Genomic DNA, 22647 nt, shown 5'->3' on the forward strand with positions numbered 1-22647 from the left:
GAGGGTTGCTGTCGAATCAGAATCACCCCTATTTTTTTGTCCTGAATTTTTAATGGATTGAAAGAACCATAGTCATTCTTTACGGATTTTGAAAAATTTAAAATTCCTTTTTTAGGGTTTCTAAGCTTTTGAAAAATTCAAAACTCCTTTTTTAGGGTTTCTAAATATTGATTTGTAGTACATGCAGGATTTGAAGCGTGCCGCTTTGAGTGGCAATGAAACAGGAACAGGCCAAATAATTATGACTATGAAGGGTGGCCAAAATGGAGAAGAAAAATAGGTGAATTAATTTTCCTTGTTGAATGTTGCCCCATTTAGTGATTTTAGCTATATTTTTTCAATGCCAAGGGCTGATTCTTTGGGATAGAACAGCACATTTAAGTGCTTTTTTTTCTGCTTTTGACCATGGTTATATATCAAAAAAATTTTTGTTTTGGTACCAGACATAGTCTTACGTGTCTGAGTGAGTGGTTGGCACTGGTTCATTTGGGATTTTGTTCCAAGTACTCCAAAAAATTATCTTTGTGTATGTACTAATAATTGGTTTTTGCAGTGATAAACTTCTGTCACTTAGTCCTCATTGGCTTTCTTTCTTTGCCCTTGTATTGTTATTGCGATCTATTTCAAGTGTCTAGAAACAGGTGATTGTGTTACCATAAAGAAGCTGCTGCAAGATCGGAGATATAAGAAGTGATTGTGTCATTCATTCAACCATGATAATATATACACTGACAGTATATATAAAATTTACTCATATAAGAATAAGTGTACCTTAAACTTGTGCTCGAGTATGTTTTTGAAACTGTCTACTGAGTTTCAAGACACCATAGTAGAATGAATCATCACATGCCAATTATATCTATTCAGCTGTATATGTACCAGTCACTTTGACAGCTTTAGTTTCTTTTCTTATAGGATGGAAGTCTTGGTGGTGTAATGAGAGGCAATGTTTCAAAGGGAATAAGGGACAAAACTGCATTGTTGTAATGGGAACTCTCACTTTTGAACCATGCCTTATGGCCTATATGCAATTCTATTTGGTGAAATAGTTTTCTTGGGGATGTCTTGCTCATCACTGATGGAATTAAAGTTGATTGGCTCATCTCTGTTAAAAGAAAGCATCATTGATGGAATTAAAGTTGATTGGCTCATCGCTGTTAAAAGAAAGCATCATTGATGGAATTTTGATTTTTTTCAGTATTGGATTGGCTTAATTTCTTGAGTTATTAGTTTTAGAATTAAAGTTGATTTAAATATTAAGGTCCTCAAAAATAGGAGTCATAATGGGGTAGCGGATTGAATAGTTTGAATTGAACTCCTAAGAGGTGAGCTTTCCCTTTGTCTCTGTGTTCATAAAAGCTAATTAGGGGATGGAAAAATGTTTGTGCTGAGAGGCTTTTTATTTCATGCAATCAAAATCATTTTGGAAATGCCGTCACCTTATCTTAATGAAATTCTGGTGTTTAAATGATTATAGAAAAACATCATGTAGTTTTCTTGGTTAAGAAGGTTTTGGACCAATTCTCCCTACATAGCAAAAACACGGACGATCCCAATAGAGCATAAAGACCACATAATATCTTTCTTTCACAGTATCTATCTACTAAGTAAGACATCTGATAATATATTGTAAGCAAATTTTTGTTATACTACTTCATATGGAATGCTCAATGATCACAGTCCAGTTATTGATGAGAATAATTTTAATGAGTCAGTAGCGGCCTCTCAGAAAAAGAAGAAAATTGGCCTGGAAACATTTAGGAACAAATGGAAGAAGTTCTTGATTTGCAATAGGAGTTGGATGTTCTTAAGCTTATTCTTGCAGTAGAAAGATCTTACCATCCGCAAGCTGAGGCAGTGGCACATTTTCTGACCAGATTAGAGCTCGCTCAACTCAGATAACCCTCAACTGTACAAATAACCATCCAGGAAAAATTAGGAAAATTTGTGATTTTCTCGGTTCTGGATTTCAAGTGCTGCTGAAATTCCTAGAGCGAAAGGTGAGTGCATCTTTCAATGAAGTTAGTTATATACCACTTAGCACCTCTCTTTCTGTTCTTGGTCCAGACGATGGATTGTTCCTGCATGTGTCTGCTTCCAAGATATCTAAATCTTTTCCATATACTTAGCTTTTGTGTTAAAACCCTTTTTGTTTAGCTCTTTTCCGACTTGCTGGTACTTCTTACTCTAGAACACGATTCTTTTCAACAATTGTTAGGTAATTCATGTTCTATTATTCAGTTTTCCTCCCTCTTTTATTTTCAAGCTTACACAGATGGGAGGCCAAGAATAAATCATGGAAGAGAAGCAACTATCAATGAATTCAATGGTCTGTTGCTTCAATATTTTGTTTAAGAAAAATATTACTTAGTTATATCTTATGTTTTCCTTACGTGTTGCTGTTTTATCTCAGCCATTGCATTATTGTCGTTGCAGTGACTTCATGGAGACCTGGTAGAGGTGGATGATGCAACAGAAGGGCATTGTGCCCTTAGAAACATAGAGACGTGTCCCAAAAATGGTTTTGCCTAACTGCTACCATGCTACAGTGTATCAATTGCTATCGTGATTAGTTATATTTGTCTTAAAAATTAGTAACTTCATACTGGATGTAATCTATTTATCATTCATAGCGAATTAAAGACCAACAAATATCCTTCTTGGCAAGAACATGTGAGAGAAAGGTTTCGGGATGTTGGTCTTTCAAGACTTCCATTAAATGGAGCTTCCTACATGTCAAGTATGCAACTCTTCCATCGGACCATCCCTGTTGTAGCATATTAACGAAAATTGGGCACCCTCACGCAACGCGCGAGGCTGCAATTTAACTATTTAGAAGTTAAAATAGTACTGACAGCATTAATGGTGCTCTCCAAATTCTGAGCAGCTCCATAGGCCAAAAAGATCAACAGGAAGACCTAGCTGAGGTTATGAACGTCTCTTTTGTAATTGATGATGATGGGATTCTTTCGAGTTGATGAGTTGACATCAACCCGCAGTGGTGTCTCCTTATCCATGGCCACTAAACTTCTTGATAGAGACCAACAAAAAGCCCATACCCAATTTTAATCAAAATCAAGTCAACCAAAATTCACACAAACCAATCGCAAACCTTTTTTGGCTTATAAACATGTAATGTGCGTTTTGCTAAAGTGCAAACCAGGGGTGTATATGTATTGTGCAGAATATAACAACTACTATGACTAAGGGGCAAAAATTCTTGTATATAAAAACATATGGTGCCGGCGGAGCTAATAGGAAGAAGGCGACATGAGAAAAGGGATTGGATTGAGGCCAAGGAAGAATCTGCAATTTGAAACAGCCTAAGGGGTTTAGGCGGCCAAAGCGGTAATCATCAATTGTCATGCTCTCAACTGCATATTCTAGTTCTATAATCTATGGCACGACGTGCAAGTAATTCTATACTAGAATACTAGATGTACTGCTGCTACAAATATTTTACAATCAAATTCTGCCTTGTACCTGGTCCTAGCTGTTTTCTTCTGCTTTTCTTACTAGCAAAAGGGTGGTAGAAGAAGGGCTGGAGAAGTAGAAGGTCGGTGGCAGGCGGTGGAGATTGATAGAAGAAGGAGACAATCTAAAGTTACCAAAATGCCCCTGCTTAGTTGTTAAATTAGGAATCAAATTACTTTCAGGTGATGGATCGCTGCAGAAGGTTTTAATTGGATCCAAAATTTAAGTTCACGTATTAAATTGGCCAAGAATAAATGTTAGGAACTGAATTGACATTAGCAAAAAATGTTCAGGACGAATTTGGTCAGTCTCCCAATGTCAACTAGGTTTTGACATTTGAGTAAGCAAATGTGTAACGAAAATACTTGCAGATGCTTCACGGTGCTAAAGAAAGCTATTGCACCTTAGACCACTTGCTTACCTGTGGATCTGTGTATCTATGGGAGATGGTAGTGATCCTTTCTTCTGTATGATAATTGGCACACTGAGGGCCCTCTCTATTTTAAGTATCCTGAGTTTCTGCTCAAGAACTTAGGACTTTACTCATACTAGAAAGTTGCTGACTTTATTAAGAATGGACCAACTAATTGGCCAACAGGTAGAAGATTTAATGTTCTGCTGCGAGATTTTAAGCAAATCACGCCAGCAAGTTTGCTGGATTAGTTACATGGATCAGATCATGTTAAATGGTCTGTCTCTTCTTCCAGTGAGTTCTCTGTGAAACCTGCCAGAAAATCTATCACCAAGGTAGTGCAGTACAATGGTTTAAACTGGTATGGGATGAAGGGAGTGTACAGAAATATGCTTTTATTATGTGACTAATGTTGAAAAGGAAATCATTAACTAAGGATAGGCTGCTGAAATGGGGTATGACTAATGTCTCATCCAAGTGTGTCCTATGTGGCATAGCAGGGAAATTTCTGGACCATTTGTTTTTTGATTGTAGCTTTTTAAGATGTGTGGGACCAAGGGTACGAACAGTTGTCAGTAACAATCATTCTGAACGATGTAATATTTTTTGAACAAGGTGTAACTCTATTTGAACTACTTGTAAAACTAAATAATAGAGACACAATTATTACATATGGGATCCAAATAAATAATAATAAAATATCACACCTCTGTTGTAAGGATGTATAAGAAGTTTATATGGAGTTACAAAATGTTTTAAAAAAAATATTACAGCCCCGCACTTGTGTTTGATGTATAGAGGTCCCTAACCTTGAAGTCAAGAAATGGAGCTGTGGCGTAAGCATTCTTATGGGAAATCTTTTGGTGCAAAACCAAGAAGACTGGTGCTAGCAGTAACTAACTGTATGACATGTGTGACAGGAAAGACAGTAACTAACTGTATGGCATCTGTGACAGGAAAGACACAGGAGTCTTTCAGCTTCTTGAGGCAACTACTTGCAAAGTTCTCGTTGACATTGCCAAAGAAGACTGGTGCAAAACTAAGAAGACTGGTGCTTGCAGTAACTAACTGTGTGGCATCTGTGACAGGAAAGACACGGGAGTCTTTCGGCTCCTTGAGGCAACTACTTGCAAAATTCTCTTTGACATTGCCAAGGTTATTCAACTATCTGTTGTTTCTTGGCCAAGAGTTCCTTGAACTCGAGAAAATTGGTAGCTGATGTTGGAGGGACAAGGGCCAAACAACCATCAGAAAAACTATTCGGAGCGATTTTATGCAAAATGCACAATATATAATTTTGTATGCACACTGTATAACTCACTTTTAATAATGTGTAATTATAGAACAAATTTTTGTGAGTCCACACATGATTTGAAAAATGATGTGCAAGATGAAATATGAACCTTATATATTTTTTAATGAAATCTTGGCCATGAATCTTCATGAACCGTTCAGGAGGGGATCACATCCGGATTGCTTGTGCGGTTGAGTAACTATACAGAAATTCTTTTTTGGGTTGCTGAGTATCTTAGGATGAGTAGAATGATCGCTTAGATCATTAGAGATGATTGTTGATGTAGTAGGGGAAGATTCCCTTTATAAAACTAATTTTCTCACGATTAATAAGAGGATAAATGTTGCCCAATTTTTTTTTTAATGTGTAATGAAAATATTGGCCATGGTCAGGAAGACCTCCTTAATTATAAAAGTTTCTTGAATTTCATCATCCAATCTGTTTAAGCGAGGATTCTTAAATGCTATTTTTAAGCAAATTGATTTTTGTATTATATATACTTACTACTCTTACTTCATGCCTTGCTTCAAACCCCGCGTAAGTTTTAATTCAGCACAAATCAGATGGCGAAAGTAGAAAAGCTAGAGGACAAATAAAACTACATAAGCTTTTTTTGTCATCAGTGACTCAACTGATTTTTCATTGAAAGGGCCCTAAGGCTTCACGTTCTGGGCCTGTGAAAAATTGGATGGTCTGGTGTGTGCAATGCACGTACATGGAAATTTCGAACTGGTGATACTTTTCAAAAAGAGTTTTTAAATAGTAAAAGTTCTTAAACAACGCATTCACTGAGTGTGTGAATATGTCTTTTAAATAACATATTAATAAATATGTCCTTTAAAATAAATTGTCTACACAAATAAAAGAATGAATTCTGTAAATGTGTCTTTTGAGAAAACAATACATTTACTGAGTACGTTTTTTCACTCTCCGGGAAGAAGTTTAAAAACACCACCCTTTGAAAGGTAATTTTTAAAAAATCCCACTTTTTGACAATTTACTCAAACTTTTACTCGACAAAATGTGTTGGGAAATTTGTGAGGTCAGGTGAATTGTAAAACCGTCGTGCCATCGTAATGTATGTTTTACACTAGATTGAGTAAGAATTATATCAAAACAGTCGGCCACAATATAGGAATGTGAAAACTTTATGTCAGGTGAGTTGTAATATTTTTGTATCATCTAACGTATATTTGCAAAAGATTGAGAATATAATATATGGAAGGGAAAAGAGTCCCAATGGCCCTCCAACTCTTTACCAGGTAAAGTTTTAGCCCTCCAACAATTAACGGTAAAATTTTGGCCCTCAATCTAATAAAATAGAATATTCGTGGCCCTTCTGTCAAATCTAGCAGTTAAATTTGACGGGAAACATCATCTTGCGAGACGTACCCACTATTTTCCATCCAATAATTTCCACCCCTTTTGCTCCAAAACCCTAGTGCGAAAAAATCGAACTATTCGATCCGGATGCTGCAGCAAAAGTGTTAATTGCTGTGCATCAATTGGAACCAGATAGTCACAATTCATTGCTTGCTCTTGGTCAATCCGAGTATTCTGCAGTGCTTGGGCATCTCAATGTCCATACGCCTTCACAAAACTCAAATTTCCCACCATCTGCATCTTGGGCTGTTGGAGGTAAATACATAAAATGGAGTTCAGGTTCTGAAGGTTCTGACAAAGTACTTGCGGAAGTGCTAGAGTACCTTGGTGTTCCAATAAATCTCAGACATACCTTTTTCCTTGTGTCTGGATCAACCAAAGGTAGTCTTTAATGGTTGACAAGAAGAATTCCATCCAAGGACCCACCATCACATGGCAGCCCAAGTCCTAAGCCTGCTGCCACTGATGCACTATCAGACTCAATTGCTCTCCCACTCCATTCCTACTGCCCGCTGGAAGCTGATGCCGAAGAAACAATTGCAGACATGGAAGCTTGTGGTGCAGGCGCATACTGCCTACGGTCTTGCCCTGCTGTTCCAAAAATTGATGAATCGTGATTCGGCAGCTGCCAACAATTTCCACCCCTTCTGCTACTTCAAGCCTCAAATTTATAATTCAGATCTGCAATCTTGATGGGTCAGTCAAAGCTCTCCCTTTCTAGATTTGCAGGTTCCTCCTTTAGAGACTAAAATGCCCTTGATATTTAGTCGTGCATCTCACGAGATAATGCTTTCCGTCAATTTTAATTGCTGGATCTGACAGAAGGGCCATGAATATGCTATTTTATTAGATTGAGGGCCAAAACTTTATCGTTAATTATTGGAGGGCTAAAACTTTACCTGGTAAAGAGTTGGAGGGTCAATGAGACTCTTTTCCCTATATGGAAACAATAGATCACAATGTTGAAATGTCAAACCTCATGTTTCAAAACAAATACTTGGGGAATTATTTGCCTTTTCTTTGGAACAATATTAAAATGTAGCCATAAATTTAAATTCCAAAATTGTTGAATACTTGGGGAATTCTAGCAATGGCACTGGGAGTCAAAGTTCACCTTATTCAAAAGTCACCAGACATCTCAGAGTTTCATGTTTCTATTGAGAATATGTATCCATTGCCACTTTTGGCTGATCAACCATGACTAAGAGAATTAATTGATTTGCTTGCACTTTTTGAAAAAGGATTCATTACTCTCAGTAGTCTATAAATTTTCTTATTTCTCACCACTAAACCTCTTCAAGAACAACCAAAACCTTCTTGGATTAAATCCCTCTTGTTCTTAAAGAATCATGGCCCCTATCACTTATAGCTCTGAGATGACCTCCCCAATCCCTCCAGCTAGGTTGTTTAAGGCCGCCATCCTTGATGACACCCTTCTTCCCAAAATCCTGCCACAGGCCATCAAGAGTGTCGAAATCCTTGAAGGAGATGGTGGAGCTGGAAAAATTAAGTTGAGCAAATTTGGTGAAGGTTAGATATTAAATTCAACATGATTATTTTTCATAACAGTTGAATTCATTCAAGGGATTTCGTTAATGTTGTAGTGACTTATCTTTGGTAGAATGTAAAAGCTAACAACTTCTTTATACTTCGATATTCAGCTAACAAATTCAAGAGTGCCAAACACAGAGTTGATGAACTTGACAAAGAAAACTTCGTTTACAGCTATAGCGTAATTGAGAGTGATGCATTGAAAGATGGAATTGAGAAATTCACCAATGAGGTCAAATTTGAAGCCTCCCCTAATGGAGGGTCAATTTGCAAAACTAACAGCAGTATCTACACCAAGGGTGATGTCCAGATCACTGAGGAAGAAATTAAGTGAGCAACAGAAAGGGCATTGGGAATGTTCAAGGCTGTTGAGGCTTATCTCCTTGCCAATCCTGATGACTACAACTAATTAATCAAGCTATTGCAAGACTCTTCCACACATATTTGCTTACTGTTGTTTTTTACGAAAGCTTCAATTGCCTTAAGCTGTATGGTTGAATTATTTTGGAGCTCTGATCATAATATGTGATCAAGGTGTGCTTTGCTTGTATTTTTGCTTGATCACAGAGTGTGATCTTGTTTGATGCTTTTTCTTCGTTCTTGTGCTGCAACAAACTGTTTTGAATTCAATTTCATATCTCTCATCTTGAAGTCCCAAGATTCAATGGGATTGGGAATTCTTACCAATCAGCAGCATATATTGGAGAATCGATATGGAGACACGAATTACTATCATTTACGTGCTTGCAAATACATATGCTTAGTGCGATAATGAAGATTAATAAGTCTTAGAAATGCCAACACAAATGAGTCGCAGGGATCTTCTTGTTTAGAGTTAATTCTAAAATTTCAATGCTACTTTACAGTTATATATATGTCAATGTCAAAAAAACCACCTTTTGTCAAAAGAAAAGAGAAAAGGGCCAACTCTACTTTACACGCCTAATATTTTCTTTAATTTTCTAAATCATAATTGATTGTTATTTTCGACATTTTACACCCTAAATTATCAAATTTTCCGGACATTCTAATTGCTTTTACTATTGAAGAAGTGATAGATATACAGATGCAGGTTTTCAATTTTTTTCCCATTTCTGGATTCGCAAGAGACAGTGTCTAACTTTTATTATTGATAAGTAGCAAGAATTGCAGCGTACAAGCACACATCACTTATATTCTTCTTAATTAAATTATGTAAGAGAGTATGTACTAGGGGGGGAGGCCCGCGCAATGCGCGGGAGTGGGGTGCCTGTGGGTCGCGCAATGCGCACTCCATAATGCGCGTGGTGAGATCTATCTAACCTTCGTAAATAATAGTGAAGAGAGAAAAGATGGAAGTTGTAACTGAGAAGCCGTACGAAAATAATAGAGAACCACATCATAGTATTATAAAAAACCATAGCTTAGATCAGGATGTTTGAGTTCATGACCATACGGACAGGGATATAGGCCCAATGATAGTTTCAGATTTAGATTAAATGCTCAGTGGCTCCTTTTCTAAGAAGGTATAATAGACCACCTTGCACTTAACCTAATTTGAAACAGTCTTATTTTAGATACTTCTATTTACATAGAACAGATAAAGGAAAAGTTCAGCCAAGTTTGTCCGTTAAAGTAGTAGTACTTAGGAATAATGAAGATCCATTCGCAAAGGATATAACTTCAAGGATGGGCTTTGGCAGTTTAGGTGCGGTGTTTCTTAGTGGGGTTGACTCTGAGTTTCATTGGGGCTGCTGCAACTGCTGCCTTTTTCTTCTTATCTTCTGTGTTAGAAGGACTGAGTTGATCCACTCCTTTGCTTTGTGTTTCTCCTTCCATTATGCTATCAACTTTTTCTATTGCCATATTTTCAGCCATGTCGGTAACATTCTTTTTGGAATGTTCTTCTTGTGCTGCTGCCCAAGTGGATGCTGTAGCTTTGTAGTTGGTGATATATTTGCTGATGACATAGTTTTCTTCTGCAGTAGCATTGTTGATATGGGCAACTATGGCATTGTACTTTTCTGAGCTCCTGGAACTGTGGATTGTATTTGATTTCTTGACCAAGCAAACTAAGTTTTTCTGCTTGATGAAATCTGCTATAGTGGCGTACTGGACATTTCCCTGTAGGAAGAATAGAGACTTTAAGTATTTATTTGAAGTGAGCAGAATGTTGCAAAGTAGTTTTGAGTTCGAATGTACCTGCTGCTCTTGCTTTTGGATGTCACTTATGCAGAATGGGAGGAGTTGTTCAGCATCATCACCACTCAGGTCAAGAGTTATAGCACCACTCATATCACTAATTTGCACTGTTAGTCTGCAGCTGTTTTTGGGTTCATGTTATTAGAAGCTTTTTTGGCAGCAGGGGTTGTTAATATTAGATTAAGGTATATGTTTACCGTGGAGTGAGACGGATGCGCTGGTAGCATGAAGTGCAGGTGATCTCGCAATCTGGCCTTGCTCTGATGTATTTGTAGCAGTGGGGGCATGAATGGTACCATAGCTTTTGACTTCTATCTAGAAGTTTTGGTATGCCTCTAATCCAATAGGGCCTTGCCTGCAATGAATGAGCATTGTATTATTACAAAGGCTCGGACAAGTATACCAAGTTTGCTAATAGTAATAGAAGTCAAAGTAGATAATCAATTTTGTAGCACTGTTAACCTATTGTGTTAAGCCATTTGTTAACATCTAGTACGCCAGGCAAGAATTGTATTAGGCCCAGAAGACCCTCTTATAAAAGATAATGCAAAGCATATGATTCTTGAATTTCACATGGGCGAGAGTTTCATAATAAAACTATAGAATCCATCAAGCAATTAAAAAGAATTAAAAAGCTTTACGCTACAGTGAGGTTCACAAGAGAGAAAGTACAATTTGACAAGTAAGATAATGAGTAGGGGAAAAAATGGTAATTACGCAGTAGCATTAAAACACGAAATTCCACCTACAAAGTCACAGAGATGCAAAAATACGAAGAAATGGGACAAACAAGTAAATAAAAAATTACTGGGTAAAATGGGAAAACAGGAGCTACTAATTTCATTAACGAGGACAAAATTACTGGATGAAAGCCCGTATATCCGGAAAAACCAAATGAAAGGGAGCATTAATTAGTTCTACAAAAACGTACAGATACAATGAAAACTAAACTGAAGACATTTTTGCCCAAAACATTCAAATCTCATTACCAATCAATCAGGAGAGTAGGGAATGGTAGTTCAAGCTTGTAGTCAGTATAATCCAATTCGATAACCCACAAGCCAATTTTGTAATGGAAGAGACTACAGACTTTTTGGCTGTTGGCATGCATGCAGAAATAAAGGATTGTGAGTGAGTTGTATATGTACCTCAACCACAGCTGTGAGATCGCTGATAGTTATAACTCTGTCATCATCTGGTACAGGTAGGAGTTTGAGACGATCACCATAAGTCCGCTCAGCAATGAAACGCGTGATTTCCTCTTGATTGTGACTGCACCTAATATTTTATTTGTTGTAATGTAAAGGATAGTAAGCCTTTTTGGTAATGAATGTTGAATAATTTATAATGTAACTATTTTAAAGTAAAGTTACCAGTTACGCAGGTCATTGGCTTGCTGAATTGGAGGATTGATTAGTATGCTGCTGGAGAATTTGGTGGATAGATGCATGGCTACAAAGTTGACAATAGCAACATAAGTTTTTCCTTTTCTGGTTTCAGTCAACTTAGGATTTTTGTAAATGGTTTTTAAAAGAGTACGTACCATGGTAAGATGTCACTCGGACTCGAAGCGCTGCAACCACAGGTTGGGTGTGGATCATATCAGCTATGTCTTGTCCCTCTTCTGATTCATGCTCTCCCCAAAGGGTCAGTACCATTGGGTGCGACATATGATCTGTAAGAATGATATCCCTAGTTGGTGTTCCACCTCTGATTGCTTTCGGGTGCACGTGAATTGCTATTCCAATAAGATCTAATAACCAGAGTTTGATATTAAAAAGTGTAACTATGACTATGTAAATTATATGTTAAGGTAAATCAGGAATGGTACCTATTTCATCAGTTGTGTCAATGTGCTGATAAACTGAATCGTAGTCAGCAAAGTTAAACACATTAGGTATCAGAGGGGGGTCCACTTCATCGATTTCTTGGACAAGCGTGGAGTTGTCAATGGTCCATGAGCACTCATTTGGGTACGTACTGTACCTTGGCAACACATTTTGAATCCTAGCATTCGATACATAATATCTTCGATATGGTTCAAAGTACTTCCTGAAGAACATTATATCTCCAGCATAAATTAGAGCTTGAGCAGTTTGACCCTGTAATTTTGAATACAGTAAGTGCTATGGTAATTAATTAGTTGTGTATAGTGCCAAAGTATGCAATGATAAGCTATATTACCTGACTATCAACAAACACCAACTTTTGGTAGCGTTTTCCATTTCTTGAAACCTGAACCTTTTGCTTTTCAATCACTTGAACAATGGCAGTCCAGTTGTCCATGAGAGGTTGGAGTTCTGTGAAGTTTACCAGGTTGCTTTCCATTTTTTGACGTTTGAAGAGTGCTGCAGACAACTACCACAAAATCGAAGGATTCCAAAGACAAGAGTTACACTCCGAAGTAGTAAGTTCATAGAATTTAAATATAATGTATTACTAAGACATTTACTGGTACTTTATTTGCTATTTACATATAACAGAGTACTGGAATTATTGACAAGATAGCTGCAATACATCCTTGTAAACTATATTAGGAGTCACATAATCTAAACTTGAATCATATACAGGAGGTGTGATCAAAATTTTAACAGATTTGCTATTTTTAGCTCTAGATAATGCAACATACAGCTGCCCATGTGAAAAAACAGGTTCTCGCAAATAAATGCCAACATAATCTAAAGTTTGCCCTTGAGCTTTATTAATGGTCATTGCAAAACAAAGTCTTATAGGAAATTGCATTCGTTCAAAAGATATAGGAGAATTAGGGTCATTTTCAACACGAAAGCAAATTCTATGTAGAAATACTTGCTTCCCAGCAAATTCACCAGAACTTATGACTGCATCTATAATATTGTGTTTAAGTGATTTGCATAGAAGTCTTGTTCCATTACATAGACCTTCTGGTGGGTCAATGTTTCTCAACAACATTATTGGTGCATTTTCTTTCAATGTCAATCGATGTGGAGGAAAACCATTTGGAGTGTGGCTATTCATGAAGTCCTCTAAAATTGCTTGCTGCGAATTATCTAAACATTTATCTCTGCTTAAATAGTCAAATGGGGTTCCGGGAAATTCCTGTATCAATTTTTCATTGATCTGATCTACAAAATCATTTTTTGTAGTTAAAATTGCTCTATTAATTAATGAGTATGTATTTTCAGAAAATATGTTGAAGTTTGGATAGACAGTTGTAATCAATTGATTTATGGATTCTGCTTCATTTGTATAGCGAAGAAGCAATGCTTGAGAGATGTGAATACTTTCATTTTTAACTGTGTTTTCTGTTCCATTACCTATACGAAGAAGGTACTTGCTAAAATCAGGATCTAATCTTGCTCTCATGTTTTCCTTCAATTTTAATTTCTGCAGATGAGGCCAAATATAAGATTTTACAAGGCTAGCTTCGATAAAGTCTGATTTTGACCCTTTTACAACTACCGGCAGAACTTGCCTAAAATCACCACCAAATACCATCACTTTTGACCCAAATAATTCAGAGTTATCCATTAGGTCTCTAAGTAAACGATCTACTCCCTCAATTCCTGCTCTATGTGTCATAGGCGCTTCATCCCAAATGATCAATTTGGCTTGCTGTAATAACTTTGCCAATGAGCTTTGTTTGCTTACTTTGCACATGTTGTTAGGATTCATGTCTAAAGGAATTTTAAATCGTGAGTGGGCTGTTCTACCTCCAGGTAAGATAGAAGCAGCTACTCCACAAGAGGCCGTTGCCAAAGCTATACATCCCTTTGATCTAACTGCAGCTAGTAGTGCACGGTACAAGAATGTTTTCCCTGTTCCCCCAGGCCCATCAATAAAGAAACTTCCTTTGCTGTGTATAAAAACAGCATCTATGATAGTATCAAATGCTACTTTTTGATCCTCATTTAATTTAGAGATAGCAGCAATATCTTCTTCATTGACTTTAAAGTTTAGCTCAGAATTTGTGTCTCTTGTACCTCTATCCATTTCATCAAACTTTAAGATTCGTGGTACTAATCCATACATATTAATGTTTTTTCCCATTGATTCTAAGAACTTGCTAATCTCATAGAGAACTTTATGTTGGACCTGATCGTTTGACAAATTCAAAGTTCTATTGAAATCTTCTGACATAGATTCTTTGAATTTTAACCATAAACTTCTTGGATCAGCAGGAGTGAAGTAAACTAATAGGGTAGCAAATAGTCTTCTAAAGCTATATGGCATGTGGTATAAAGCTGCTTCTTCTAGGCACTGCTCTTGAGGGTTATTGGATTCAAATAATCCTCTCATTATTGCTGCTTCTCTAAAGGTATTAACATAAACACCATCGACAGTTTTCAGGTCATCAAATGATGTTGGCCCTTTTACATTCAATAACAATAATCTTAAGAAGTACCTCTCACCCTCACTTGGATTTGCTGTAACAATTCGGCCTATTGAACCTCTTTGTTGCCTAATATCCCATATGCGTTTACCAGGTTTCCACACAAAATGTTCAGGAAATTCTTTGTATGTGCATTTCAATGTTTTGGCTCTCTCATCAGTAGCATTCATATGGAAAAATTCAGTTAGCATACTTTTCTTAGCAAATTTACTTTTCAAAAGATCTCTAAGATCAGCATCATCTTTGAAGGTCAGAGATTGGTAATTTTCAAGATGTAGCTGAAGGTTAATGACAGCAGGATGTGTTTCAAATAAGGGAAATCTGTAAATTCGCCAAATGGCTTCAATAGGAGAAACCCATCTTGCTGATTGGTACTCCTTAATTTCATCTATCTCTTTAGATCTGTCATCTGAATTCACAGCAAAGTGTATTTTATCATGTCCCTTATATATGTACTTATAAGTATACTTGACTACCTTTATTGTTGAGCAAATTTCAACATTCATATGGCAATTGAATTTTGCTAACAAGTAAGGATTATATGGAACTACCCATCTATTATCCAATTCATGGCCTCGAACTTTTACCTTTTCTCTATTGCTCCTCCGCCTATATGTTGGATAAGAATTTTCAGATTGTGTAGTTTTTTCTGCCCACTGTTTAGGATAATGATTTTTGCATTTTTTAACTGTTGTACCTTGCATACACACATTATCTGCATTTTTTTCGCCACAAGGACCATGCATCATGTGCTTGCGAACCATTTTAAACAAGTGTGGATGCTCTTTTTTGTCTGGAATCTCAGCAGAAACTATGTGATCATAGGATTCCGTTGAATATAATTTAGACGCTGGGTGTAAAATTATTAAGAAATGTGCATGCGGCAACCCACGTTTTTGGAATTCAACAACATAGGTGTAAGCAGCTACTTTACCCAATACCTCTTTTTTAAACAACTCTTCTTTTAAAATTTCTAATTTGGCATGAAAAACTCTAGCAGAAAGATCAACACGGTTTTGAGACTCATCAGTGGGCAGTAAGTTTTCTTTTATTTCTGGCCATGATGGGTTACAAGTCATTGTTAAAAAAATGTCAGGTTTTCCGAATTTTTGAACTAAGGCCATAGCATCAACATACCTTCTTTTCATATCACGAGGACCTCCTATAAAAGATGCTGGCAAAATTACTCGTTGCCCTACTTTTGAACCTCTACATTGGCCCTCAACTACAGAATCCATGACACCCTGTAATTGCTCAGTCCTAATTTGTTGTTGCCTATGCCGGAAAAAATCAAGCCTTTGACTCTCAATTTTTACGTACATGTCCACTACATACTGTTGAAATGCACGGGCAGTATTAAGAATACTTGGTTTATTTTTCTCCCTCATCTGGAACCTATATGCATAGTATTCACGCATGGACACATTCTCCTTTGAATTCTCAAAGTTTTTGAAAGCTGTTTCAAAAAATTTTAAGCTTCAATTTACATTTGGTAAACTAAAATTGTATTCATAAAATTTGTATTATATTTAAAAACAACTAACCTTTCTCTTCTGATTCTATTATATCTTCGGCAGATCTGAAGCTTGTTAAAGTTGCAGTCTGTTGATGATTTCTAACTGACCTTTTCCTTTTTTTTGGATTACCAGTGCCAGATCTCTGAATTCCAGGTTGCCACCCTGTTTCGCCAAAGGGAAATAGAAGTGGATACTGCAATGGATCATAACAGCCATAGTAATATTGAATTCTACGGCTTTGACCCTCTTTTGTGTATACTTGAATGTGTCTAGCATAGCTGTCCTGTGAGTTTTCACCTTCAACCCACAGTGCAGCTACTTGGGATACTGTTGGCTTGTTAAAGACTCGCTGATCAGTTTGACAGTAAGATTTCAGGACTATTTGATAATTGTTCAAGTCTGGAACATGTCTCAGGCTTCGGAAAAAGCAGGCATAAGGGTTACTTTTCATGAGTTCCATGAGTTTCACCACTATGCTCTCAGTTAGTTTTGTTGAAAAAGCCAATCGATTTGCGATTTCATGTTCAGTATCATGAAAGTATAACTGCAAAAACATTCCCGATCCTCCATGGGGAATCAATTGATTTATAAAATGATACGTTTGGCCCTGAATTTTGAAAGTATATATTCCGTTTCTTCTTTGGCAAAGCGATTTATCATAGTTAACTCCAAAAGAGGTGAAAGCGAACATACTATTGTATGTTCTTACATAGGTTCTGAAACAAATTGCTTCTTCAGTTTCACCAGTAAATAGCTCTATTAATATGTCTGGCATTTTATTCTCTTCTAAGACTACTTCTCCATCAGAGCAACAAAAGTTTGCAGACTCAGAATAAAATTTTTTGGCTCCGCAGTACTTGCAATTCTGTTGCTCTGGTAATCTATCAGCTTCCAAGCTTATCGAAGATAATGCCTCAATTCCCGTCACCACCCTTTTATGTTGTTTGCGTACATTGTTTTGTTTCCTAATCGAAGCATTTTGGTCTTCCCCACAGCTTTTAACTACATGAATGGATCAAAAATGTCATTAATATGATTTTTAATATGTTGAAGTTTTACAACTTGTTTTATTATGTAGAAGGAATAAACCTGAATTCTGTTTACACCTTCGTCTTGACATATGTTTAGCTTCTCTTGAACGTTTAGGTTCAACTGAATATCCTATTTATGCAATGGTGATCAGTTTTTGTCAATGGGATCGCCACTGTTATATGATCAACAATGGTGATCAGTTTGTTAGCTAACCTGTTAGATCCTCCATTGCTTCAGAAAGCAAGCTATAGCAAGAGTTGCAGATGGGTGGTTGGTCTACAATATTGGCAAATAAGGTGATCACTTTTAGCTAGTAGCTAGGGAGAAATCTCGGTTGGTAATGTTTGTTTCAAGAGGAAAGAATAATTAAACTTAGCAGTAGGAAACAATAACTAAACCTGAAGATTGGGTCGCTTTAGAATGCTGACACTTTTTTATCCGTCGAGCTGTAGAAGTAGAACCTATACATTTTCCACAGGATGTTAACTAACATATTTTGTAGGTCTCTTTTAATATATCTTTGGATATTTGTGAATTAAAAATGTTTTTAATTCTATGTGGTTCACCTTTGTGATATGTTGAAAATTCTGAAACATGCTCCTTCTGCCTTCGATTACCTTCAACTTTGTCTCCAGGAACTAAATAGATTGTGAAAATGTTATGCCTATATGACATCACAATAGCCTAAAGGAAAAGGGATTACAAAAATAACCTGCCTCACTGTGGTGCTTATGACCACAGTTAGGTTCCTGAATGCGAAAAGCCTGCTGTAACAGTTGCTTATTACTGGTGTGCTCATCATCTGAGCATAGAGATACAGGCAAAGGTAGTTTAGTTTACAGCCATACTTGTTGGGAGTTATTATAGAGGTAGGTGGGCATCTAAATATTCACTATAATGTAGTATATACAGCGCGATACCTTTTCCTCTCAATACTAACGAGGAGGTAAAAGTAGTCTTTGTCTTTTCTTTTTTACTTTTATAGGTATCACGGCGTTTTTTCCGTTGGATTTCTTTCTGCTCCTCAGTTAAAGAGGCATATCTTTGTCTAGCCTTTTCGTTACGTCGAGCTTTTCGGTCGAACATTTTAGAAGGATCAATGTTTCGATTCATAGTGGGTTGCTATGGAAATGTTGGGTCAACTAACAAAAGTGGTTGGAACTTGAGGTTTACACAAACTTGAACAATTCGAATGAATCCTAAGACACAAGAATGAATCCTAAGACACAAGCTTATTTGTAGTATACTTCAGCACAGATTCAGCCTACAAATATTAACCACTTTTTGCTACCGAATGAACTGCAGCTCTTTTAAAATAAGGAACAACTACAACACTAATTGCTTATGCTTTCATGTATATACACATGTCATGAAATCTATGAGCGATGAAAGAGCAAAAGATTTTTTAACTGTACTACATAATACTCAAATCCAATGTAAACAAAAGAAGATTGCCAAACAAGCATAAATTGTAAACTAACGGAGATTTCCAAGCAGGCATGAATTCAATGATAAACACAGTCCACAAAATCATTTTTAAAAAAAACAAAACAGCTATTCCAGCAAGTTTGGAGAAAGGTCGAAAATGAACTAACCTTTTTTAAAAAGAAACCGATAAAACTTGATCTTGATGAGAAGAGTTTGAGCCTGCATGACAAAAAAAATAATTAACTTGGTATGAAAGGCCGGAATTAATAAACGGACGAAGGATGCAGATGAGAACAAACACATCAGGTCTAAGAAAGCATGGTAATTCTTTTTTTGAAAGCAAAAGCCAAAATCAAATGGGTAAAATTACTTGTATACGAATCTCACCTCAATTCCAAGGAAATTCCATATCGGCGACCAAACATATCACAGAGAAACAGCTATATGTAGCAACAGATTTAACACCAACCAATCATAGAAGGAAAGGAGAGAAACGGAAGAAGATGGAAGGCTATGCGTCTAGCAAATGCGGAAGGAGGAGGAAAGCCATAGGTGGAAAACGTGGGGGAGCTAATACTTCATCTGGTGGCTGTTTAATAATTAGAGCCATTAAGAGGAATAAAGTGGAAGAAGAAGCAAATAAGCGGAAATCAAACCTAATCAGCCAAGGAATTAAAGAAGCCCAACATAATAAGAGGAACAGAAACTGACATGGGTGGCAAACATGGAGAAATTAAGAGACCGTTTAACAGAGGGAGGTGAAACTGGTGGAAGTTGAATTAAAAACCTCTCATAATAGTCACCAATAATCAAAGGGGCTTCGGTGAAATTTGCAAAGGGGCAAATGAGAAAACGGTTTTGGGTGGCAGAGGAAGAGAAACAGGGGTCTGACCATTTAATGTTAGATTTGATTACTGAGGTCCCTTATTCAGTGCCTATTCAGTGCTGTGTAATTAAGCTTAGCACCGGCCACTTCAGGATTGGCATACGAAGGATTATACTGGTGCATTTTATTTAGGAATTAGTATTCTACATATGGGCTCATTTGGTAATATGAGCCCCTAAGCAATTAAGAAAGGGACCCATCAAAATAATAAGAGGAGAGCAGACTACAATGGGTGATAACGTTGCAAGCATCATGGATAAAATAGTCATATTAACACCAATCATTGCATTAACAACTTGTACAATATCAGCTCAACATCTCTACCTTGTCCAGTTGTCCACTCAATTGACAACGATATCCAAAAAGGGCGGTTGAAACTTAAAGCTTTCTTGCACAACGAAGATTTTCTTATATATGTATAGGATTAATCTCCTGATTTTTCTCTTCAAAAGACTTTAACCGAAAGGCCAAAAAGGCTTGTTCTCCGATCAAGAGGGTGTTTTCTATGATTTCTGTGTAAAAAACGGCTGATTTGATGATGACGTTAAATATTTGAATCTTTAAATCTTCAACGCCGATCGAAGGAGGATTTATTTAACTTGATTTGGATTTGGATTTGAATTTGAATTTGAGGGAAAAAGCTCTCGAGAAAATTTGTCAAAGTTTCTTTGAAATTTAGGAATTTTAATGTATTTTTACCTTGAGGGAAGACCTTTATTTAGAATCAGCATATGCAAGCTATGTCTTCAAGAGAATCCTTCAAAACCATCTTGCGTTTGGGTAACTTGTACCTTAAGAAACCCATTAAACTTGGAGTTAAATAGTGGGCCGACCCAAATAGTCAATTGTGAATTAACAAATCAATTAAATCACTTTAATTTAAATGGGCATCACATTTTTTATTTGATTTAATAGCTCATATAACATTGGCTCAATTTGTCAATTCAAAACATAATGAACTTCTATAATTTAATTTAATTTAATTTAATAAAGATCAATTTAATTTACTTAATCTTGCCTAAAAATAAATTAAATAAATTTTCGTTGTCTATGTCCCCACTTCAAAACTTGGTGAGGCATTGCATGTTAATTGCTGGAGGCAAGACTTGAAGTATTAATTTTACTGCTGACTTAAAGTCAAACTAAATTAAAGACTTCAAGCGTTCGGCATACGGCACGGGTGATCCACTTTTTTTTTTTGCCCTTTTTCTTTGGGAAGAGAATGGTCCACATCAATTGAAGAATTGCACCTCAAAGTCCAATTGAATAGGCAACGGTCAAGGGTCTTCGCTTTCACCTACTACTTGAATAAAGCCTTGAAGCTCTTGAATTTTCCAACTCTTAATTTAGTCGTCAATGGAAGTGCAGCCCCACAATATTAGACCACAACTTTGACCCGTAGAAATTAGAAACTCCCATTTGATTATGCGATGTGGGCTCCTGCGCAGAAACTCCCAGTTGCTGAAATTTGGAGTTTGCTCTTACGTTTCTGACCACCAAATCTTGTTTTGGCACTTGGCAATATGGAATTTGCTGAGTTTCAACCCTTCCTAAACGGAACTCAATGTATTTCCAAAACCAATGTTTGCAACTTCTGGATAAGAATATGCCAAATTTCAAGAGCATCCCAAATTGACTTCCAGCCATTGAAATTATTCTTGGAACCAAATTCAAGTGATTTCCAAAAAGTTAAACGATAATCACTGAATTTAGTAGCTGCCCAAAATATAAAACTTCTTAATACTATTCATCTAAGCACCTTTATATATATATATATATATATATATATATATATATATATATATATATATATATATATATATAGAGGTACAGAAGACATGTCTTTGTCTTGAAACTGTGACAAACAGGACACTTAAGACAAGGGCGTGTGAAGACTACCACACTTTTTGAGGGAAAAAAAAACCTGTTTTACACGTACATCTTGAAGGTAATCATCTTTATTGTCTTTTGACAACTTCATGTTGGTCGAGTATCCAAAATGCCACATTTAAGTGGTTTGCTTCAAAAAATTCAGGCGGGTGTGTTGTGCATCCGTTTGGTCCGGTGGTGATTCAATCCCTTCCGAGTTATCCCTGAATCTCCTTAGGTCCGGCCCCTCCCCCTTAGTGTAGAATAGATTAGATTATACAACAGTTGTCGTCTCCGGAAAAAAAAAAAAAGAGTATCAGATATTCACCAAATTTTGTTGAAATCTGTCAAAACTTGATTTGTTTCCAATTTGGAGAAAAAAAAGATTTTTTCTTCGTTTCTGCAATTTTCCAGGTCACTCTTTCCTATCAACATGTTACGATTCAGAAATTGAGACAAATCTTGTACATAGGAATCTTTTTTAACAGCTGATGGCTTGAATTTAGCAGACACCTTGAAGTCAAAGAAGGCAACTAGCATTCCAATAGCATTATTTGGTTGCATGCCATATCCAAGATTTTCACTAGTAAGCCACCATTTTCTTGCTTTTGATTGTTATTCATTCTCTGTTGCGCAATTTTATTTTCGCACAACCCATTTTTTTCTTTGAATTTTCTCTTTTGCAAAACAATGACCACCAAGGAAAGATAGAAAGAATTTTTTTTTTTTTAAGGTTGCACCTTGTGTTGGCACCCCTTATTTGAAGCAAGTTGATGTTCCAGTTGTGTCGGGGATTTTAGGGCCATAGCTCTTAGAACTCAAAATACTAATGTAATTTCCGCACTCCATGACATTTACTTCTTGTCAATGCCAAACTCTCCTCTCTTTTTTTGTGATATGAAAGGAAGATCTCTCGTTGCAACATATATGGTGGACACTCAATTTGAAAGAAGGTGCAACCACCAATTCCCACGAGAGCCATTTCATGGTTTGAGAAGTATAATGAAAATGATGCAACCAAAATTTTGAAGAAGATGCAACCGCAAACTCCTATGAGAGCCATATCATGGCTATCATGGTTTGAGGAGTACAATGAAGATAGTGCAATCAAAAATTTGAAAAAGGTGCAACCGCAAACTCCCATGAGAGCCTATCATAGATTGAGGAGTACAACGAAGAAGGTGCCACAAAAAGTTGAAAAATGTGCAATCGCAAACTCCCACGAGAGCCTATCATGGTTTGAGGAGT

The 22647-nt window shown here is 36.6% G+C and overlaps 2 protein-coding genes and 1 long non-coding RNA gene across 6 annotated transcripts; 1 reads left to right on the forward strand and 2 right to left on the reverse strand.

Annotated features, from left to right (window-relative positions):
* Nucleotides 1-6372: 6372 nt before the first annotated feature.
* Nucleotides 6373-7052, reverse strand: LOC140038975 (uncharacterized). The gene is made up of 2 exons (XR_011842506.1): nt 6916-7052; nt 6373-6809 (listed from the first exon to the last, which is right to left on the reverse strand). It is a non-coding gene; the product is annotated as an uncharacterized lncRNA (long non-coding RNA).
* LOC113737776 (major strawberry allergen Fra a 1.06-like) lies at nt 6802-8801 on the forward strand. Of its 2 annotated transcripts, XM_072084745.1 has the most exons (3): nt 6802-7259; nt 7962-8093; nt 8225-8801. In XM_072084745.1, the coding sequence occupies exons 1-3, from the start codon at nt 7256-7258 to the stop codon at nt 8446-8448; spliced, it is 360 nt and encodes a 119-aa protein (XP_071940846.1). In that variant the 5' UTR covers nt 6802-7255; the 3' UTR covers nt 8449-8801. The 2 variants fall into 2 exon arrangements, with proteins under 2 accessions (XP_071940846.1, XP_027120752.1); XM_027264951.2 differs by having other exon boundaries at nt 6802-8093.
* A 676-nt stretch (nt 8802-9477) lies between these two features.
* On the reverse strand, nt 9478-19736 carry LOC113740792 (replication protein A 70 kDa DNA-binding subunit B-like). Of its 3 annotated transcripts, XM_072084746.1 has the most exons (11): nt 19356-19736; nt 19032-19233; nt 18812-18863; nt 12480-12653; nt 12127-12397; nt 11839-12048; nt 11669-11747; nt 11444-11573; nt 10493-10650; nt 10296-10416; nt 9478-10217 (listed from the first exon to the last, which is right to left on the reverse strand). In XM_072084746.1, the coding sequence occupies exons 2-11, from the start codon at nt 19067-19069 to the stop codon at nt 9798-9800; spliced, it is 1653 nt and encodes a 550-aa protein (XP_071940847.1). In that variant the 5' UTR covers nt 19070-19233; nt 19356-19736; the 3' UTR covers nt 9478-9797. The 3 variants fall into 3 exon arrangements, with proteins under 3 accessions (XP_071940847.1, XP_071940848.1, XP_071940849.1); XM_072084747.1 differs by having other exon boundaries at nt 12480-12643; nt 19032-19735; XM_072084748.1 differs by lacking the exons at nt 18812-18863; nt 19032-19233; nt 19356-19736 and adding an exon at nt 16212-16334.
* Nucleotides 19737-22647: the final 2911 nt, after the last annotated feature.

This window comes from Coffea arabica, chromosome 3e (genome assembly GCF_036785885.1).
Source record: "Coffea arabica cultivar ET-39 chromosome 3e, Coffea Arabica ET-39 HiFi, whole genome shotgun sequence".
NCBI classification, from domain to species: Eukaryota; Viridiplantae; Streptophyta; class Magnoliopsida; order Gentianales; family Rubiaceae; genus Coffea; species Coffea arabica.